The sequence below is a fragment of the Mustela lutreola genome, chromosome 6 (assembly GCF_030435805.1).
Source record: "Mustela lutreola isolate mMusLut2 chromosome 6, mMusLut2.pri, whole genome shotgun sequence".
NCBI classification, from domain to species: domain Eukaryota; kingdom Metazoa; phylum Chordata; class Mammalia; order Carnivora; family Mustelidae; genus Mustela; species Mustela lutreola.
This window is the reverse complement of record NC_081295.1, coordinates 25,297,929-25,321,432: the sequence shown is the minus strand read 5'-3', so window position 1 is coordinate 25,321,432 and position 23,504 is coordinate 25,297,929. Positions and strand designations below refer to the sequence as shown.

The following is a 23,504-nucleotide window of genomic DNA, read 5'->3' as shown; positions in this document are numbered from 1 at the left end:
AATAAATGCTTGTGTCTAAGAAGGTTCATATCAGCTTGATTCATATAGTCCCAAACTGGAAACAACCTTAATGCCCAACCACAAATTGGATAAATTAATTGTGGTATATTCATATCATAGAATAGCACACAATTTTTTAAATTCAAAACAAAAACTGCTACATGCAACAAGATGGGTGATTCTTACAGACTAATACTGAGCAAAAGAAGCTGGACACAAGAAAAATACATACTGTGATTCCACTTACATGAATTTCCAAAAGAGGCAAATTTAATCTCTGTTGAGAGAGGTCAGAATAATGATTATCTTTTACCAAAAAGAGGATATGGCACTAGAAGGGGACAGAAGAGAGATCTGAAATTTGGGAAATACTCTATATTTTTATAATGGTATATTTAAAAGCCATACACAGAGGATTTTCTGGGACAATGTTAACTGCCCTTCAGTAAAACCATCTTATACCCCGACCACATAAATGTTCAAATATGTAAACATTTGAGTTATACACTTATGATCTGCACATTTGCTTGATTATATGTAGGTTATACCTGCGAACAATATAAATATTTAAAAATTAAACAAAAATAAAAGTTCCTTGAATGGATGAGTGAGTGAATAAATGAGTTGGGTCTTCAAAGAGAAAAGAAGGTATTACAGTGTAAGAGGGACTTGTACTGCATTTACTTTTTAAGCAGCAGTGCTTGGCTCTTGAGCTCTTTATCATCTAATAATGCTCCCAAGTAATTGCTCATGTACTTCTTTTGCTTAAATATTAGTTGCCTTTGCTATTTAATCCAACTCTGAGGTTAAGTAAAGAAAGTCATTAACAGTAAAGCAGATAATGAGAACCTCATGAGACTGGCATTTAATTCATGGTGAGAGATCTATTCAGCCCTTTGGGAACTGGGGAATATACTTAATTCCCTGCTGTTTTTTTATCCTTATGCACTTTATGAGATGCACATACAAATTAATTATTTAGACTCTCGAAGGGAGAGAGGAGTTGGCACACGTGTTTACAGAAAGGAACGGAAGCCACCCAGAGTGTGACATTGCTCAAGCTACCCAAAGGCCAGAGTGGAATAACCCTAATTGCCGGGTGGCCCACGCCACGGGATGCGCCTCTCCCATCTTTCTTCAGGCGGGGCTCCTGGGTAAGTCACTCATTCTGTCAGCCTGACAAAGGCCAACAAGTGGCCAACAATTCCGCAGGCGACGGATGGCACCTTCACCTGAGCCGCTGTCGAAATCCCACCGCGCTCTGACTCCCAGCCCAGAGGCGGCGGTGCAGGGTCCGAAGACGCAGTTCCGAGGGCTTCCAGAAGGTGTCGCTGCCCCGCAGCCGCCGCCCATCGCGGGGCCGGGGCCCTGGGGCCTGTCGGTTCTACCTGTGGCTCCAGGCGCGTGCGCCCCACCTGGGCTTGCACCTGGAGCGGCCCTCGCCGCGTGGAGGCGCTGCCAGGCAGCTGGGCACTCGCCGGCGCCCAGAGGGCTCGGGCTGCTGTGCAGCTCGCGCTCAGCTCGGTCTTGGTCCTCTCGCCCTCTGCCGTCCCCCGCACCGGCGACGAGGGGGCGGGGTCCGACGGCGCGCTGGGAAAGGCGAGCGAGCTGGCGCCCAGGTATGTTTTTCCACAAGGGCCGGGCGGCGGCGGAGGAGGCGGACAAGAAGATGCCACTGTCTCCGCCACCTCAGGGCGACCACGCGGAGTCCAGCCCGTCCAGGACCCCCAAGAAGCACACGCCTTTCCATATCTGGCGCTCCAAGAAGAAGCAGCAGCCTCTGCCGTCGGACTGGGGGGTGTTCGTTCCGCACCCGCCACCGGCGCCCCTCTGCGAGGCCAGGTAAGCTCCTCGAGTCTCCCCTCGTCTCCTCTCAGCTCTGCGGTCCCTGAGCTCTGTCCACCGCCCGCCGCGCTCGACCTCGCTCGGAGGAGGGGAAGGGCCCAGGGTCTGTTTCTCAGGGCAGGCATGTTAACAGGGTCCAGAGGGGGCACAGACGTGGCCTTTGTGCATTCCTTGTGGCCACGAGTTCCTTGTGGCTTCTGGCTCAGGCCAAGCACCAGCGAGAGGAACTCGTGCCCACCCGTGTGGCTTTTACTTTGACTGCCATAGACTTTATGCAAGAGTTCTAGCGACACTAACCTACTAAGAAGAGGAGAAGGATAGTGAAGCATTATTGCCATAATGAGTGATAGGAACTCTACCTAGGAATTACACAATACTTTTGACAATGGGGCCTTTATTGTGAAGATCTCCACTTTTACAGATCTCCGTTGGCCTCATAGGACCCAAAAGGAGGAGGAAGTGGCAGGGATGGTTACCCCCATTTTATGGGTGGAGAACCTGAAACCCAAAAGAGAATGGCTTGTCCCCATTGGAATCAGTGTCAGAATCAGACAGCACTAGGCAGCCCCTAGTTATTAAAAGATGTAATTGTCATTGTCCTTTTTGAATTTTTATTAAAACTTCGTATTATTCAATAATACTATCTGAATAGATAATTCTTTGAACAATAATCAATTTGAAGTACCAATATATTTATGTGGTTTGGGGGTATAAAATATTTTTAGTGAAGGGCAGTTGGCAATATCCAGTAATTCCTGCTATATGTTTTTTGTTGTTGTTGTTGTTGTTGTTGTTAAATGCACCCTTATGAACTATCGGGCCAGAATAAAATGGTGCAAAATTTGCATTTTGAATATATTTTCCTTTTATTTCTAAAAGAGTATTGATTCTGCAATATATTTTCATTCACTTAGTAAAATTTTATTGGGCACCTTCATAAGCACTGGGGTATAAAAAGCAATGAGCTTGGTTCCTGTAATCCAAGAGTTCTCAGTTTCCTGTGGAAATCAGTAAGTAAAGAGTGGGAGGAATCCTACAGTAGATGTTAGCACAGAGGAGGGGATCCAGGAAGGCTTCCTGGAGGTGGAAGACTGAACTAGTTTAGTCAGAAAAGGGGAGGAGCAATGAGTTCAGGTTGAGATTGCACTGTGAGCATCTCACTGAGCACAAGTGGTTCAGCATGGTTAGAGTATGTTTGAGGGGATGGGAGAGGAGTGCTGCAAAAGAAGGCATTTTATTTTTTCTCATATTTTTATCATCCATGGTAATAATTGGTTGTAATAGAACATAATTTTATCTATTAAAAGACTTACTGTGCTTAACACCAATTGAAATTTCTTTTCTTTCCTTTTTTTTTTTTTTTTTAACCTTTACCCATTTATTTTAGAGAGAAAGCATGAGTGGAGAAAGAGTGGAGGGAGAGGGAGAGAAGCAGACTCCTCACTGAGTGTAGAATCCACCCTCACAGGGCTCCATTCCCAGCACCCTGAGATCATGACCTGAGCCAAAATCTAGTCTGACTCTTAACTGACTGAGCCACCCAGGTGTCCCCAATTCAAATTTCTTTTTTAAAATGTTACTCAATAATGATGTACCCATCATTGAAGTATTTTTCCTATAAATATTTTAGAGACTTCCTTGTTTTTTTATTATCTGACGTATCACCATCATTTCCTGTCTATCAAAATGTAATCATACACAGTTATAGACAATGTATTCAAATCCAAGTGCATTTTAGACTAAAACTTAAAAAACAGGAGTTTTTGCTTCTCTCCCCAAGTATCTTGTATTGTGGTTCAGTCTTGAACAACAGAACTTTCCTTCCAAACTGTGATGAACTTCATACTAATGAATGTTCTGAAAACTAAACATACTGGTCTGTCTTTGGGATGTTTTCCTAGTTAGATCATCTTCCTAAATATTTTGTTTACTTCTGAGAGAGTGTACCTGTTTCTAGTCGAAAAAGAGTGGCTAAAACACACTTAGGTTTCTGGTTCATCTTTACCAATGTGGCTCTCTTGAGCCATCTGACCATGTCCACTCACTTCTGTCCAGGACTTGAAGTGGTGGAAGGAGGCAAAATGTGCAGATCTTGCTGTGACCTTTGTCTCTGTATGAGGAATAGATAGTCAGATGGCCACATGTTTTTGCTGGGCATATACCATTAATATTATAGGCTTTCAGAGCAAGCAAAAATGAATTTATATCCTGGCTGTGTGACCTTGGGCAAGTTACTGTACCTTTCTGAGTCTCCGTTTCTTCATTTCAAAAATGGGAAAAACAATAATACTGACTCTGTAGAGCTGTTGTGAGTATCAAATGATAGTTTATGCTTTAAAACTTTTATCAGACTTCTGGACACAAAGTTAAAACTCAGTAAGTGTAAAATCATCATCGTCATCATCATCATCATTATAAATGCAAAGATCTAATGGAAGAAATGAAAGAAATAAGGTTGGGTGGGGGGAAAAAAGCTTCTCTTCCTGGAAGAGCTTACCACTCTAATGATGGTTTTAAGTTTATTGAGGTCAGATTTCTGTATTCTGCAAATATTTGCAGATTTCAGCTTAGATGTTCTAAAAATCAATGAGGGTCATTTTCTTTCTTAATGTAAAACTATTTGAACACTGGCTGCCTCACTTCCTAAAATTCAACCTTACGATTTTTTTCAGCTTGGTCTTGGTAAACGTGTTAATATGTTATTTTTCATAGAAAGAGAGCTGTTGTCCTCCTTGGTAGCCAGTCTCCTGTCTAGTCCATTCATCTCTTGTCATCAGGGGATCCAGGGGAGTGGACACGGTTTGGGCTTTGGGAACTGTGGCCTGACTTTCCTTAGTAGCCATTAGTGGCACTCATTTATGATGTTTTGAATTCTACCCTATTTTTTAAACCGTTTATTCAGAGGGGGGTATTCTCTATCTGGGTTTATATCCCTGTTTATCTACTTACTGTGACAGCCATGTCATCCTGAGCGAGTTATTAACCTTTTTGTGCCTCAGTTTTCTCATCCATAAAGGGGGCTTAATTAGAGTTGTTATAAAAATAAACAAGTTCGTGCATGTCGAGTGCTCAGAACAGTGACTGGCACATTGTCCGCACTAGTAAGTGGGAGGTGGTTTCCCTTTTTTCTCACTAGTATCTTGCCTACGCCTCCTTTTTAGTAGTAATTTTATGTGCTTATTTTCTGCTATCTGATGGAAACGGTGCTTCCTTTTATATATTTCCTTATGTAGCTCTTAGCTGAAGGTCAATGCAGTGACGTGAAGATGATTACCTTCCAGCTACCCTGAACCCTAAACCTAGAAAGCATGCATTAGTGTTCTCTGCCAGAGAGCCAGACTCAAGTGGTGAGGAGCCTCATAATCCTTGGAAAATCTGCAGACCTCATTTCCTTTGGAGGAAAAATGCAGCCACTGCCAGAGGACAGAGCCACCTCCCTGGGTGGGCAGAGACCCACATTCAAGTCAGGGTTTGCAGGCTCCGGTTTCTGCCCTGTACACAGCCCCGTTTATCTGTACTGCAATGGACCTTTCCCTCCTCAGAAGGGAGAACAACTTACTCCCTGTTTATATCACTAGAATGTTGTGAGGATAAACTGCTGTTTTATTCCTTCAGAAAGAGAATAGTTGTTTAAAATGCTATTCGAAAGCATTCTGGATATGTAGAATGTTAGTCTTTATGACTTAAAATTGATTCTAGTTTTCAGTCTTTTGTGGCTGGTTTAGTGTTTCTAACATCAAGGACGTAGCTAGAGAAGTCATTTGGTTTTATCTAATGTTACATCTAAGCTGATTAACACTGGATTATTTTTCTTATTTATCTCATGCTCAAGTCAAGAGTTTGAGATTTTAGGTTTTATTTTACCACTGATAAAACGGGAATTTGAACTTGAGCTCTCTCATTTACTAGCTATGAGCTCCTTGGGAAGGTACTTCAGTTTCATTAAACTGAGACCCACTTCTAAGCACTGTTCTTGAGACTTTAAAATATATATTCAAAATGACTAGCGTCATGCCCAAAAGAGAACAGATGCCCAATAAATAGGAGTTCTGACATCAGGCTGCCGTGAAAAAGGCACAGACGGTAATGTCGGACACAGTTTCAAATCTCCCTCTGCCTTGGATCCAATGGCAGGAGCTTGGATCCAAGTTCAGGAAACTTGGATCCAAATGTTTCCTGAAGCCTCAGCTTCCTCCCGGGTAGAATGCAGATGCTGGCACTTCCCTCACTGGGCTCCAGGAGGATTAGCTATCACAGCCGCAAAACACCTGGTGCAGAGCCTCGCCCAAAGCAGGTGCTGGACAGATGCAAGGTGAGGGAAGCAGGAGTGACAGGGGCCTTGATAGCTGTGGTTCTTGTCATCATAGCAGTGGCGGCGGCTTGAATACGTATGTTTTCCATTGTAAGTGCAGTCAAGCAACTTCAGGAGCCCAGAAGTTGTAACCAGGTCTCTCAGTCTCTGAAATATCTTTGAGTGTCTGGACGTGCCTGTTCATCTGTAAAAGGGTAGACCTTTATGCATTCAGTGACTTAAGGGTCTTAATACATAGGACTGAGGAAGTGGAAGGTCAACTTCATACTGGAAGTTAGAGGAGTTTCTTCTGAAGTGATTTTGGAGTCTGAGTTCAGTGTAGGCTAATTCTTTGCTGCTTCTCTCTGTCATTGTGTCGCTCTTCACCCCCTCTTTCTATGCTTTTGGTCATGATCCTCTTAGTCCATATATAAGTGATGTATACACTCTTGGAGACGTTTATAACTGCTGGTCTTGGGTTCACTTCTTTTTTTCTTTCAATTTTTTCTTCTTTTTTAAAAAGAGAGAGAGAGAAAGAGAACGAGTGCAAGACCACAGGGTAGGGGGGCAGAGGGAGAGGAATAGAGAGTCCTTAGCCGTCTCCACTCTGAGAGCAGAGCCCACCTTGGGGCTTGATCTCACAACCCTGAGATCATGACCACAAGATCACAACCTGAGCCCAAACCAAGAGTCAGGCCCAAACCTGAGCCTCAGCTGATGGTACCACCCAGGTTCCCCTTCTTTTGTCTTTTTTCTTTCTTGGCTTTTAATTATAAATCTTATTCATAAGGATGAGGCAGTAAATCACTGCTCTGCTATTTTCTTAGGATTAAAGCAATGCAGCAAAAATATTAGATATTGAAATTCACTTTCTAATTCCCAATATTCATTCAAAATGCCAATCTTACTATGAATATTAAGAAGACTTACCTGTCTTAAAGTTTGAGTTCACCTAATGGATCAGTTGGGTTTCAGGAATGTCCATGCCAAAAAAAGAAGTGATTTATTTATTTAAAAAAATTGTTTTTGGTAAGACCATTGAATCTTGAATTGCATTTATTTCTGTTTACTTTGAAATTTTTTTAAAAGATTTTATTTATTTATTTGACAGACAGAGATCACAAGTAGGCAGAGAGGCAGGCAGGGGATGAGGGAAGCAGGCTCCCTGCTGAGCAGAGAGCCTGATGTGGGGCTCAATCCCAGGACCCTGGGATCATGACTGGAGCCTAAGGCAGAGACTTTAACCCACTGATCCACCCAGGTGCCCCTACCTTGAAAATTTTATCAAATAATTGCTTAATCTCCATTTCATGTTGTTCTTACTGTATAGAAGATTTTAGAGATCTTCATGAAAAACAATGCAATCTGACCTACAGAATCATTTTTCTAGGATTAACGATAGATTATTCTATGGCACAAATTTGTTTTTGTATCTTCTTATTGAAATGTTTATCAGTCCAATTTTAGAGAAGTTTCTTATGATCAACAACACCGAATACTTGTTCTGTATTCGGCACTGGGAAATAGAAAAATGAAGTCAGAGATGATCCCTGCTCCTAAGAAACCTGTACACTAGTGGAATATGGAGCATACAGCTGAAAAGGAAGAAAGCAGCATATGATTCATGACATGCAGAAATAAAAATTTAATCAAATGCACTGAGGTCAGAAGAAGGACTATCTTGAAGAAGCAGAGTTTTTTTCTCAGATGAAGAAGTTTTACTCGTGTTGAGTAATTATTATTTTTTTTTAAAGATTTTTTAATTTATTTATTTGACAGATCACAAGTAGGCAGAGAGGCAGGCAAAGAGAGAGAGAGGAGGAAGCAGGCTCTCCGCGGAGCAGAGAGCCCGATATGGGGCTCGATCCCAGGACCCTGGGATCATAACCTGAGCCGAAGGCAGAGGCTTTAACCCACTGAGCCACCCAGGTGCCCCTCGTGTTGAGTAATTAATGAGACATTTTTTTTCTCTGATATGAAGGTCATCAAAGGCTCCAAACCTTCTTGAGGGTATAATCAACTTTAGGTATTTCCAGTGATCATGGGAACATTTATCTTCATAGCAGCATCTAAGTCAAAGAGAATCATGTATTTGGGACTATGCCTAAATAATTTTCTCCAGTTCCTTAAAATATCTAGAGCCTGAAATCGTATTATTTCAGCTCTTGTATCATATTTTGATACCTAGGAAGAACGATTGGGCTTAGAATGTGACATATCATTTGAAAACCTTGGCTGAAATCATAAATAAACATGATGTTGACATCCTAAAGTTATAGGCTGAAAATAAGTGGTTCTAACATTCTTTAAACAGATTTACAAATCCAGAAAACTAACTTGGTGTCTACTCAATTTTTGTCAAAAGATTCTGGAGTTTCTTTCAAAGAGAGTCTAGCATTACCTATCTTCTCCAAAGTAAGGTGTTCTTCCTTAAAAACAACCTATCTTTATTTTCATACCAAATTGCTGGGCACATCCCACAGGTCTCTTTCCATAGTTCATTTCAAAAAAATGGATTCTCAGCTTTTACCCAAGATAGAATTGAAATGTGAATTCAATACCTTGTCCCCAAGCAAGTTTTCAAAACAAAGTATGTACAAGTGTCTGACACTTAAGAGGTTTGGTAAGAAAAGCAAGCCTGTTAGTTTCATTAACTCATTTGTAGCTTCCTTAAAATACAGCTGCATTGGGCTGACTCAAATGCCTTATCAAAATCCCTCTAAGAATTCAGATTTATAAGAAGTCTTCATTCTACAGAATGAGAACTTGCTTAGTGCTGTCTTTACAGCACTGAAGATCTCCTGGATGGGCCTGTTCAATGGAAATGAAGCAATGACAAAGAGGCTTCATCACAAGGGAGCATTCTGGCAAAGTGTCAGGAGACCCCAAGGACACACAAGTGACTCAGAGAATCCAAAGTCCATTGTGGTGTCCCCATTTCTCTCATCAACAAGTTATAGAGAAAATGAGTGTAGGCTGAGCCTGTAGCTAATTCAGAAAAATGAAACACAGAATTAACAAGTGCCTTTTGTTTTTACCTTCCCATATTGGCAGTTAAACAAGTAAAAGTAAGTTGTTGTTAAGCTTGGCAAAATATCTTGTGGTGAAGGAATTTGGCTGTTGTCCGTATTTGTTATTGTTAAGTGCCATTTCAAACCAGCAAACTACTGAGTCTCATTTATTAGAAGTCAGGGTTATGGCATCCTGAAGTTAATACCAACAGCTTGTATAAGAGATTTGACCAATAAGTACATAAAGGTACCACATGTAATACACTTTCTAATTTTTTTCAAATTAGTTAATAAAGATTGGCATAAGTTCCTAATGGTTCTCTAGTTGGATAGTTCTTTATCTTGTGTTGAGGTCAAGAGACAAAATACATATGTTAAGGTAAGAAATGAGAGGAAGCATTTAGTTTATAATAACTTAAGACCATGTCTGTGAAAACGTTATCTTCCATTAAGATTTGATGGCAAGATGCAGCTTATTTGATATACACAGTACATATCACACACTGTTCTAAGTGCTTTACAAATATTAACTCACTGCAATTAATTCATAACATCCTTTGGAGGTAGTACTACTGTCATTGTGAAGAAAAATGGGGCACACTAAAGTATGGTAACTTAGTCAATGTCACAGAGCTCAAAAAGTCCGGGGCTGGGATTCTCTATATTGTGGTCTTGAGTCCTGCAGTTAATCACTACAAATTTCAATCATTGTGATTAATGCTGCCTCCTTTATATTCCCACAATGTGTATATTTAGGTCTTCAGTTTCACAATGAGAAATTATAACATATATATAGGAAATCAAGTCAATTTTTGGTACTAGACAATTTTTGTGTTAAGTCATGGAGAGAGAAATATGTAAATTCATAGAAATAGAAGTACATTAAAATTTTAGAAGAAAAAACTAAAATAGTTTAGAAATTCTAAAGTCTATGCAATGCAAAAGTAGTGTGTCTAGATCCTGTGTTTGAGGCTTCTGCCCAACCTTTGTCAGGAAACAACATAACCGAGATGTGGGCCTAGTTTAGGCCCAAAGTCTTGGCACAGGCAGTAGAATGGAAGACGGTAGCCCTCAGACTTTGCAGTTGCCACCCAGGCTCAAGGGGATTTCAGAATTCCTCAAGCAGAGCTGCTAGGGGCAGTTCTAACTTGAGGCCTCTAGACATCCTGCTGTGTGAATCATTTGGTTTTACTTCATGATTTATCATTGAGGTGTCCCTGACAGTGAATACACATTTTACTTTATGTTGGCTTTACACTTCAAGAATTATAAACCATTGTTGATATTTTATCCCACTTAAGGCTCATGATGGCTCTGAGCAGTAAACCCATGACCTCATTTTATAAGTTTGAAGAATGCAGTGTGGTTTAAAGAAGTGGGACTAAAACAGATTTTCTGATTTCAGAGCTGCTGCTCTTTTTGGTTCTTTTGGATTGTAGACTGTGCCTCCCTGCCCTTGGCCTAGACACATCTTTGACAGGAGCCCAACTGATTCATTTAACTTCCTAGTGACTATTCTCCTGGAAATCCCCCCGCCCCCCCACCCCCCGTTTCATAAGCAACAACTGTGAGATTGTCTGAATGCAAGATTGTGTTACTAACCACTGTATATACTAGAGTCTGGTTACTGACATATTGAATACTTTCAGACTTTCTGCTATAATTAGTATTTTATCTACTACCAAAAAAAAAGAAAAAAGAAAAGAAAAAGAAAAAAACCAAAAAACAAAACAAAACATCCCACTCAAAATAACAGAATTCATGTTTCAAATGTTTTTCAAATGTTTTCAAAAATTTTTTTAAATTTAATTTTACTTAAATTCAATCAATTAACATATAGTGTATTAGTTTCAGAGGTCAAAAAATTGTTAAACTTGCACAGCCATATTTTATAATGACAAAATGTCAGTTTGAACAGCTTGGTTATTTTTTGCATCTGCTATTTGGAAAAGATATGACAATCTATGACCATACTACCCTCAACACACCTGATCTCGTCTGAGAAACATATGACAGTTGAAGCAAACTGTTGACATTCATGTGGAAATAAAGTGTCTCCTTTATCATGACTGCCATGGGCAAACCTAAGAACTGCCCTGGTGCTTTTCAAGCCCGTGCAGTGGAGGCTCCCCTAGGCATTGCCAGCCATTCTTGGCTCTACTGCCTTGCAAATGTTGGCTTGTTCCTCCACTGTGTAGTTCCCACTAAGAGGTTGTTATTGTCTGCAAAACAAAACAATGTAGTTGCTTCAAAGGTGGGATTACAAAACGATTCTCTTTTAGTGTTGGCTACCCAAAATAATTTTTTTCTGGAAGAGATTCAATTATTGATCAGGAGGCCTTCATTGGAACGTACCTTATATTGAAATGAATATTTGTATTCATACATATGTCAGTAAACATGTTTAAACAAGCTAGTCTAAAACTAGATTTCATTTTTCAGGATAAAAGTAAAGTACAACTGAATGTCTGGCATTTGCTCAATTTTTGACTTTTACCAATTTGCATTTTGTAGTTGTCCTAATTCTACCGTGTGAGAAGTTTCAAGTACTTTGACCAGGAAACCTTTGTAGCCGGCCCATTGCTGGCATTTAATTGTACCCTTCCTTGTTATTTCACTTTTATTAAAAGCGTTTTTTGATACTCATAAGGGGACAGCCAGCCCCAGATCTAGGTAATGACTGCTGAACATGCCTTGAGGCTTTGGATCCTTTGTCATCATGTGGTTTCTTCCTCCAGAGAAGCCCCTGAGGAATTTATGCATCAACTTCCTTGCTCAGGGCAGGTTTCCTGGTTGCTTTTCTCTGTGTGAAATCAGACCCTCCTTACAAACCCACAAATTTACAAAGCTTGGTATTAAACAAAGAGGAGTACCAATTTTTACCTTAATGTCACTCAATAAATGATCAAGAAACACCAAAAGTGACAGCCAGTTGGATTTGGACATGGTCTGTTTTTTTCAGGGGCAAAGAGGGGGACATGTTTTCTGAGGAAAATGGGTGTCCATGGGGGAATGGGCAAGGAGAATGCTTTTCAACCTCCTAATTTCCCACCTCTCCTGCCAGTTGAGTAAACACAAGAAAACTTTTGTCAAGAATAAATAGGACAAAGGGCACTAATGAAGAGAGTACCTATTATGTGACAGTTGCTTTCATATTCAATGCATCTTATTTAATCTTCGTAATAGCTCTGCTAGGTAGGTTAATTTCCTCCCATGTTTAGAACTGAGAAAACTGAGGCTGGTAGTGTTAGTAAATGACAGGGCATTATTTGAACCCAGGTCTTTGTAACTCCAAAGCTGGTAATATTTTCACTAAACCATGAGAAAACTAAAGCTTACCAAATAAGTAGTTGATAGTGTGTGTGTGTGTGTGTGTGTGTGTGTGTGTGTGTGTGTATGGCAGGTAGTTAGCTAAAGAATGGAAGTATCCAATACAAATGTAGTTACCCACTTGCTCTCAGAATTATCATCCTTTCAAATGCCAGGAAAGAGGGGCATCTGGGAGGCTCTTGATTTCAGCTCAGGTCAGTATCTGAGGGTTGTGAGATGGAGCCCTGCATCAGGCTCCACGCCGCTGAGTATGGAGTCTGCTTGGGATTCTCTCTTCCTCTCCCTCTGCCCTTCCTCCCCACTTTCTCTCTTGCACACATAAACACTCTGTCTCAAAACAAAAACAAACAAACAAAACAAAAACAAAAAACCAAGAAAGACACATTCTCCTTGAAATGCTTGTCCCACTGCAAAGAAGGGAAATATCTAAGAATGAGGAATTCATATGTGTTGGGAAGTCAATGGGACACTGTTGACATGAGATAATTGTGCCAAGAATCAGTGACTCAATCCCTGAAGTGTTAACAAACTTGTTGCTCCTGATTTCCAATCTACTCTACAAGCCACAGTTTTACTACCTGTTGCTGGCGTGATTCACAGAGTATGTAAAGAAATCTAAGGTGAAAATGTTGAAGATTTTTTCACTCTTCACAGAAGTTAATCACAGCCCTAAAAGAGGGAAGAAATTGCTGGTGACCCAAACTCCAAATTTATAGGAGATACTGTTGGCTTGAAAGACATAGAGCTAGAAAGTTTGAAGTAAAAGGATTATGAAAATCCTTTAAATACCCTTTGTCTCAATAGGAAATAGTAGGTTTGTTGTTAGTACCCATTTCTCTGAAAATTGAATATTATTTTAACTTCTATGTATTTGAGGGATCTAAAAAATTATGTTTAAGAAAGCTCATTAATTTCTATGAGTATTATTAAATGCACAGAACTAGCTCACAGTAGGTCATAAAAGAGAGTAAGTTTCTTTTTCCATTATAATAGACTTGAAACATGCTGTGGCATAAATTACAATTTCTAGACTACAACCGAAAATTGACTACTTTATCTTAAACCACAGTTCTGCTTATTGTAGGCTTTCTCTAATTTTAAAAACCATTATTCAATGATCATGACAATTGACGCTTCAGGTTTGCTTCTTTCATTTGTGACTCAAGTAACTTAGCAGATGTTCCCTCTCTCAAAAGCAGTCTTGATGTATGTCCTTAGCGACTCTGTTTTCCACACTCAGGAAGATAAGTAAATGTGAGTGTGGAACTGCACCAGTGTAATTCATTTATTACACAAACACTCTGGACACCTGGTGTGTGGGAGGCCTTGTGGTATGGCCTGGTAAACCCGTTCAGGCTCTCGTTAGGAACTGAGTCTCACTTTCCTGTCTTTTAGAGAAGCTGCAATATTCACCATTAAAATGATAAAAAGTTTCCATACTTACTGTTATAATAAGAAAGAAGAGAAAATATTCAAAGAGGTACAAGAAAGAGGCTGAGAAATACAGGGGGTTCAACTTTACAGGGGTTGGGGAATTTATAATCCTTCAGCTCTCAATACCATGACTGATACATTGGCTAGGATATATAAAATCCCTAAATTGATAGTTATATTTATATTTGCCCCCCCACACACATTCTAACACTGAAGTACTTTATTTATACAGATGACCCCCAATTCACAATGATTCACCTATGATTTTCTAACTTACGATTTTCCAATTTTTACTATGGTGTGAAAGTGATACACATTGAGTAGGAACTGTATTTCCAGTTTTGAATTTGGATCTTCTCTGGGCTAGCAGTATGTGGTGTGATCTCATCATCTCTCATGATGCCGGACAGCTATAGTCCCCACTCAGCCACATGCTCACAACCCCTACACTTACAACCGTTCCAGAACCAAAAAGCTCTTGCATTCTGTTTTTCGCTTTCAGTACAGTATTCCATAAAGTACATGACACATTCATCGCTTGATTATAAAATAGGCTTTCTGTTGTTAGATGATTTGGGTTAATGTAAATGTGCTGAGCCTGTTTAAGATAGGCTCGGCTAAGTTATGATGTGGAGTAGGTTAGGTTTATTAAATGCATTTCTGACATGGTATTCTCAGCTTATGATGGGTTTATTAGGGTGTGGCCCCACTAAATTGAGGAAGATCTGAATCTGTATTGTGTGCTAGATTACCTACTTGTTAAATTAAACATGTACTTACAATATCAGCAAAGCAGGGATGAGAGAGAAAAAAAATCTAGAATATGCCTGGAGATTAATGCTATTTTAAGATATTTAAATTTTGTTTCAAGATTTAGAATTGTTCTTATTTTAAATGATATATTAGGGGTGGGGGAGGCATAATCTTTTTAGTGGTTAGAGTGATTATAATACAGACCTCTCTATCTCTATATACCTCATTTAAAGAGCTTCTAGGGGAAATGAGAAAATATGATGTGAAATATGGAAAGTAATAGAGAAACATACCCAATTTATTCTTGTGTTTCTCATATGAGTTAGATTTCAGGCCCCAAAGTATCATGTAATCTTCCCTGAGGAGGTTTGATTGGTTGATGCCACTTTTATTTTTATGTTATTTCTTTAAATTTTAAAAAATATTTATTTATTTATTTTAAAAAGAGAGAGAGAGAGTGCCCAAGGTGGGGGGGGGGGGAGTTGTGCACAGGGGGATGGTGGAAGGGGCAGAGGGAGAGGGAAAGACTCTCTAGCAGACTCCCCATTGAGTGAGAACACCAATGTGGGGCTGGATCCCACAACCCTGAGATCATGACCTGAGCCAAAGTCAAGAGTCAGACGCTTAATTGGCAGAGCCACCCAGGCATCCCTGATGCCACTTTTTAAATGTCCTGTCCAGTTCTGTAGAAGTGCTCAGACCAGTGGACATTCTGAAGGGCTATTCTTTTATAATTGAGATTCTCATTTTATTGATTGATGTAGTAGTCTACAGTGGCCTTAGCTATCTTGGCAGCTTTACCATGTAGTTATAATAATCTATAATCTCACTATCTGTGAATAACATTATTAGCACTCTGTTCTTTTCCTATACATATTTTCATATGAATTAGTACTAAAGATGATATCACAAAGGCAGCAATTTAGATGCCTTTTGTCTCCTGCTTTATTTTTCACTTAGTATTCTCATTAGCATTTTCTCATCTCATTAAAGTATGTAAAATAATTTTTTTTACTCATGCCACTCTTGATGGACATTTAGGTTCTTTTTGACTTTTCACTATTATAAATACTACTTCAGTGAACAGCCCTGTGGGCAACCTCAGCCCCTGGATATTGTTTGCCCTTCCAGATCCCACTCTTCACCCTCCTCTGTGCCCATTAGGACTGTATTTAGAAACTGCACGGACCAAGCTGACTTGCCCTCTGGTTTCTAGTTTGGTTTAGGCAATGGGAAGCTTTAGAGGAGAGGACAGGAGCAGGAGTTTATGTGGTGGAGGTTTCCTTCTGCCATTGCAGGCTACAGCCTCTGCTGGGTGGACCTCTTCTACAGACCAGATCTTGCCAGTTCCAGCCCTCTGACCTTCCCTGGTCTCTGCATTCAGGGGTGGCAGGCTTCCCGCTGTGCTCCACTCTTGCTACCGCTGTCCCCTCACCAGCCCATGTGTGTTAAACTGTCAGTTCTTTAAACACGTCTGGATCATCTCTTTGGTGTGTGCCGTCTCTTCCCTGCTGGGATTCTGCCTAACTGATATCAACTAAATCTAAGCAGTATGCTCTTTGTATTTTCTTTTGTGTTTGTGTCTTTATACTGCCAGAGTTTAAGGTAAGAGACCATTCAGAATTGGGTAGGGGAGTTAAGTCAGGTCTGAGCTGGTTATTTGTGAATCATGCCCATAGATTGAATTAAAGTACTCTCATAGAGATACACACCAGTTGCCTTTGCGACCAGAGAGAAGGGAGCAAATAAACTCCATGCAGCTGTGCTAGACACCTGTACTTGAAAGATAAGGAGGATATAGCTGCCAAATGTTTCCAGTTTGGTTTCATTTGGATATCATTGGTTCAGTTGTTTCGTTTCTCTTTTCATTGTGGCTAAACCCTTGCCCTGTTCTTGGCAGTTTGTATATTCATATGTATAGTTTCTACATCCACTCATATATGTTCCTTCATTTACATGTTTGCTAAGAACCTCTTCCTTATAGAAAGCACAGTCAGGATTTTGTGAGCTGAGTGGATACTACCATGTTTTGGGCACTCCTCCATAGGTGCATGATAACTTTCTCTTAGTCTTTAAATGAAAAATTGAAAAAACGCATAGCAAACAGTTAACTTCATTCACTTCTGCTTCAGTTCTAGGTATAAAAGTTTATAATTTTCCAGAATAAATGCCAAAGCAATCAAAGTAACTAGGGGTTGTTAACACTTTACAGGTCATTTAAATCGAATGATAATGTTTTCTATGTTTACTGTGTCATCACTGACTGGATCTCTGTCTAATAGAGTATTGGGGTTTATCCAAGAATTCACTGGATTGCTCAAAAGGCCTAGCCTTTGTTTTCTTTTTAAATAAATTTTATCTATCTTAGTAAATATTTTTGTTGATCTGATATTCAGATTGTATTTCATGTTCTTAAGATGTGAATTACTGAGTGTATTCTATTGCAGGTATAAAATAAGATTAACTCATTTAAAATTCAACATATAAAATTTTCACCATTTACCAATAACCAGTGATAGCAGAAAAGAAAGAAAAATAAAAACAAAAACATACTGGTAACAGAATGAGAGAGCTTGAATTTTAACTCTGAATTTCTCAGTTACAACATAGGTGACTTTGGGCAAATCATCAAGTTCTCTGTGTCTCAGGGTACTATTCAACAAAATGTGGATGATGCCAACCTGCCTGGTCCCCAACAAATCTATCAAGAGTTTCCTTTGAAAAAATGTGAAAGAACAGTGTGAACTGTGAGTGCATAGGTAGTGTGAGCTCCATCACCCTTTGACTCCTCTCTGGCTTTCACTGCTTCTTTTCTGAAAGCCTGGTACATACTTTTCTCTTTTCTGGTGATCTTTCCAGAAGTGAGTAAATACATGGCAACATTTGCTCTTCCCCATCTTTTCTCCACATTAACCTCCTCTCTGTGGATTCCTTCTTATCTCTGGAGTTCTGGTCTGAAGCTTGTCTGGGGCCCCCTCATCTATGTCCCTGCACAAAGCAGTGGAATGAAAAGTGGGGGACCCTGTGGGTCTTGTTTCTGTTGCTTTGCATTGCCCCTTCTTTCTTGGCTTTCTTCCCCACTTGCCTGAGTCCTCTGCTACATTAATTGCCTGTGGGAATTGTTTAGCTCGATAGACATTTCCTCCCAGCCACTGCCACCAGGTTGCCTTCCACTTACAGATGCAACTTATTTCACAGAAGAAGTTCATGTGGGCTTCCCAGAGAATCTAGGGAGGTAGTTAATTTTGATTGTCTCCATTTTGCAGATTAAGCAATCAAAGCATTACATTGTTTAGTGAGAGTCAGGACAATAGCCCAGGACTCCTGAATTTTAGTCAATGCTCTTTCCATTATAATGCCACAATACAGAATAGCAGAATAGATAGAAATAGAAAAAAAAAAGTTTCGTAGCTTTCCTGGTTTATTGCAATGTCCTTTCTTCTTCTTCCCTTTTAAAATTTAACACAGGTAATGTTAATGAGGTAAAATGGCATTGAAGTAGAAGAGGAAATTGAGAAATATTTATTTGGTTGTAGAGTAAGAAACTGATACATACTAATTAAAAATCACACTACTATGAATATTACAATTTGAATATAACATTTCTAAGAAAATTCTTTATGTAGAAAATAGTGAATTTTTCCTAGTGACAAATGGCTAGCTATTGAATTTTCAAGTTTGACTCTTACCCACTCTATGCTTTTTTGAAAGACAGTTATCTCTAGTGCATTTCAGTGTTTGGAGTTTGATAACCAAAGACACTGTCCTGACTTGTACAACTTTGGTGGAGCAAAGCCCTAGTGTTTATTATCCTCCTAGACACTTTTCCCATCAGAGCTACTCATGTTCAGGTCCTAACATGTACACACCTTTCAGTTTTATTTATGAGGTGGAAATTTGAGTAGCATTGAACACAATGCATTTAGAAAATTTAAATATTGCATGATTTAAAAATATCTCTAGAGTAATTTCCTCTTGGAACTTGTGACTTGAAAAGTCTCCAATTAAATTCCCAAGAGATTCTGGTGCTCCAAAGCCAAGGCTTAGGCATTGGGACAGGAACCCAGAGTAGCTACAATCTAAGCTTCCTGAGGCATCAAAACTTGATGATGGATCAGAGGGCTGAGGGACTAGCCACCTAAATGTCTCAGTGGTTTATTAGCACAAAGAAGAGAGTGTGAGCAAATGATAGAGTTATTTCTATCACAGCCTCATAACCTTTGGGATTTTTGTATCAGTAATGTGGATGACTTCGAAAAAGAATATTGATAAAAACCATTTGGGGAAAGAACTAAACCAGAAATCTGAAGACCTGGATCTCTATTTATTGGCTGTGTTAACTCAATTCAGTAAACTCACCTGACCTCCCTGGGGGTTAGATTCCTCATTCATAGTAGGAAGGGCAAATTTGGACTTCCATCATGAGATCTATTCTTGTTGACATCCTTTGAATCACAAATTCGAGTTTATAAATTTTCTAGCAAGGTTGGTCAAGGTGTAAGTACAATAAATAGTAATGTCTGATGCATATGGAAACTGAACTAGTTCTAATGCTAAGTAGTTCTTTCCACCCTTTTCAATGGGAGTATCTGTTGGCGAAAAGTTGAAAGCCATCAAATTCATGAGGTAGGTTGGCAAAGTTAGAGTTTTTAAACCCCCTCTGAGTAGAAACCCTGTACCACTTGGACAACTGCAAAAAAGAAAAGAAAACTGTAAGAGTTACTTAATTTAGACATGTAGCATGAAGACAGAGACATATAAATGCTGTTTTGAGGAATCTCTTAAGATATATACATCTGTATGTTTGATCATCATTTTATTAATTCAGCATAGGACCATAAAATTTAAACTGAGATATGTGCAGACACTTCTATTTTGCAGCCTAGAAGACCTTACTAATGAGGAAAATTTGGGCGGACAAAAGATGGAGAAAAAGTTGTTTGCCTTCTATGTAGCCACAGTGTAGCTTCGATTTAATGAAATAGCATATTAGTTTCCTTACAGGTTTGAAGCATAGTGTTTTCAGCCCTGAGCTTGTGGCCAAAATGTCTAAAGTCTGCTCCTGTTTCATCCATTTTCTGATTTTGTTACCTTAGGTGAATCATTTCACCTCCCTGGAGCTCAACCCCCCTCAAATATGAAAAATGAACCAGCAGAAAGGTGAAATGATATTTATCAGTCTCTTTCAAGATTTTATGTTCTATTTCACTAGAGATTCTAACTTGGTACTGGGGAGATTGAAGGACATTAACAAATGTTATACCCAATGGTTACACATCAGCCAATGCTAAATGTTTAAAACCCCATCCTGTGTGGGACACAGGGCTGGTTCAGTCAATAGAACATGCAACTCTTAATCTCAGGGCTGTGAGTTCAAGCCCCATGTCGGGTGTAGAGTTTACTTTAAAAAAACTAACAAACAAAGCACATCCACTGAAAGATTGTTTTGAGGGAGATGACACCCCATGAGACGGTGTCTTAGGTGGGTTCTCCCAGAAGTAGACTCTGTGACAGGGATTCAAGTACAGATGGAATTCAGGAAATACTTGTAGGAAATGAAGAAGGGACCAGAGAAGGGAAGCCAGGCAATAAAGGAGCTAATTATCAAACCAGTTTCCACTGTCGTTAAATGGAGGTTAGTCCCCATGGGAAATTCTGAACATCTCTGTAGGAGTCAGGGCCATGCTCTGCCTTGGGGAGAGGACTAGAGGTAGTATTAAAACTCTCAGTTTTTTCAGTCATGGGTTGAGGGCTGCTTCTGCAATCCACTGCTTCCCTGGCATTTCCTGCCTTGATAATGTTGGTTCCTACTGGCCAGAAAGTCCCCACGTGGTTGGAAGTTCATCAGTCCCAGAGGGGGTGGGCATTGCAGCGCTTGCATAATCTGGCTACAGCAGAAGAGCCAAGCAGCTCTGTACGGTGGTGGCACCAACTAAAGGTACATATGCATTCACTTTTAGAAGGCAGCACCACTAAGGGACCTGGAAACAGTGCCCCCAGGAAGCCAGGAGCCATCTTCAGCTCCAACAACTTGCTGTCTATCTCTATACACAGTGGTGTATAGCAGCCAGGGAGGGGCAGGCTCCGGAGTGCCTATTGGCCTTAGCTCTGGGAAGCAGGCCATGGACATTGCAAAAAGGCATGCTGACGGTCCATGTGCAATGAGTGTAGTCAAAATTGTAGACTTAATTAGGCCACATCTAGGGCATAGCACTTTAAAGGGAGTAGCATCCATGAGGACTTTGTGTTTGTGATGCAAGAGTTGACACTCTAGGAGAAGTATGATTGTACTTTATAGAAACTCTTCTTTTTATGGAGAAAACAAATTCTCTAATGTGTTATAGAAACATGTTAGCAGATGCAGAATTTTCTATCACTGTCTCTGTAGAAGCAGACCAGCTGTCCGCAACATCCGGATTTTGAAATGTCTGAGATTTGAAATATAATGTTTGGTGTAAGCCTTGAAATTTTGTTCTTCCAGGATCACCCAAGGTTTTATGCAAACTGTACTGTTTCTAGGTGAAGTTGGCTTCTAAGAAGCAATCTTTCTAGGTATTGCTATTTATAGAGTATAGCATATGTATTAGAAAGATAACTATATTTCTGTTGCTATATTTCTGTTAAATATAACTTTATGTTTAATATTTTATGAAAATTTAGACTTTATTTTTAATATTAATGTCATAATTAAAAGCTTAGTATTTAGAAATGGTTGTTGTATTGCTGGTATGCAGAAGCTAGCAGAAGACTTTTGATAATCTGTACACTTGTGATTATTATTAAAAAGGTATTATTAACAATAATATGACCTGATGAATCATTATTTTTGAGTTGGCCATATTGCAAAAAACAATTATGATTCAGGCACCATGACCATATTGCTATTAAGTAATCCACTTACTACAAAATTTTTGATATATAAGAAGGCTAATAGGAAATCCTGTAATCATTTTCTTTTGTCTTCATACTATGAAAGGCAGATGGATTCCTTTTGGGGAGAGGATGTTGAAAATTCAGCTTGACCTAATCATGGAACAAAAATTTTGTGGACCTTTAGAAGAAGAGGTCTAGTGTTTCTCAAAGTATGTTGCTGAGATATCCAAATCAAAATCACCTACAGAAAAAAACAAATTCGTCCCCACCTCCAGAAATGGAAATTTGGTAGGTCTTGAGTAGGGCCTAGGAGTCTGCAGTTTTACCAACCTCTTATTAAAGTCATTCATTGAGAACCACAGGTGTAGCCCAATGAGGATTAGGATTTAGCAATCTCAAGAGGGTCTTCCCAAAGGCATCCAGCTGTCTGGTAGCCAAGCTGGGGTGAAACCCAGGTCTCATGACTTTAGTTCATTTCTTTACGGGGCGCCTGGGTGGCTCAGTGGATTAAAGCCTCTGCCTTCGGCTCAGGTCATGGTCTCAGGGTCCTGAGATCGAGCCCTACATCGCGCTTTCCGTTCAGCGGGGGAAAGCTTTCCGCTCTGCTTCCTCCTCTCTCCCTGCCTGCCTCTCTCTGACTACTTGTAATCTCTGTCTATCAAATAAATAAATAAAATCTTTTTAAAAAAAGGTTCATTTCTTTACATTATAATTTTTGTAAATATTTGAACCCATTTCCCAAACATATCCTTTGTATAAGTAATGATAAGTAATCATTTACTACAGAACCAAGTATAGCAAATGTGTAAAGTCTTGAACCTTTTGTTTATATAAATATGTAAATGAAATTTGTGCAGACTAGAATAATAATAGTTTTGGAAGGCTGAGCATTATGTCCTAAAAAAACACACGTAACACAGCAAATGAAAAGCTCTGGTATGAATGGACTTCTAACAAGTCTCTGCTACAAATGGATCTTACAGTTTGTCACACGTATTTTTCCTCTGAGCACGTCTTCATTTCCGCATCTATTGCTCATATCTGGCAAGTTTGCCACAGATAACTTCCTCCTGCAGTTCTTCATACTCAGACTCCTACGTGTTGCAACCAGTGAAGCCACTGCTTAGAGCCGGGTAGTTGACGACTGTCTGAGCTGGTGAGTTGGCATGATTAGTACTTGGGACTTAGTAAAGCCATAATTGTGGTTCTCATTTCTGCTTGTGGCCGGTCAGCTTTGCGCAGAGTAAAAAAGGTATTTCCTTGTTCATCAACAGCACTTCTAACAAGGCAGGTCTTCCTGAAGACATGGGGTGCTGGCCATGCAGGAACCACGGGAGGGCCAGGGGGTAGCTCAGTTCAGCACGCACACCACCGCTAGGAGGAGGCAACCTACAGGGCACTTACTGCTGATGGGGGGCGGTTAGTGTCACCTTTGTCTAAGAAGGGAAAGAGAAGTTTAAACTCTGTCCCAAAACAAGTCTGCAGAGACTCCTCTCTGACCCACTGCCCTTCAGTAGCTGCCACGGGGCACCTGGGTCCTCCTTAGAGAAGACAGTGAGGACAGGTTGACTTTGACCTTGATTAAAGTAAAAATAGAATTTGCAAACTGTAGTTCTACTTTTGTCTCCTCACTTCCTTTCCTTCTTATTCTCGTAACTGTATCTTAATCCAGCAAGGATTTCAGGGGGCTTACCAGGGGATGTAAAATATGCCAAAGTAGGGCAATTTGCAAATATAGTGAAACAACCAAGAAAAAACAAAGTTGGAACCCAAGAAATGAGAGATAAGGCTAAACCTGCTGATCATAATGACCTATCCACTGGTATTACTGCATCTCGAATCTGGCACTAACTATTCTAATGCTCTCAGAAAAACAAGAAATGGTCTAAGTTACTCAGCTCAGTCTAACCTAATCAGACACCCATCCGGAAGGTTATAACATTTCTTTGTACTCAGATCAGAATTTT

The 23,504-nt window shown here is 39.9% G+C and overlaps 1 protein-coding gene across 1 annotated transcript in view; it reads left to right on the top strand.

The window, feature by feature from the left end:
* The first annotated feature begins 1,556 nt into the window (after window positions 1-1,556).
* The window catches only part of CRYBG1 (crystallin beta-gamma domain containing 1), a 196,503-nt gene continuing 174,555 nt past the window's right edge, over window positions 1,557-23,504 (top strand). Inside the window, exon 1 of the mRNA XM_059176963.1 lies at window positions 1,557-1,842. Coding sequence (XP_059032946.1) covers window positions 1,622-1,842 — 221 coding nt within the window. The 5' untranslated portion in view covers window positions 1,557-1,621. The remainder of the gene's footprint in view (window positions 1,843-23,504) is intronic.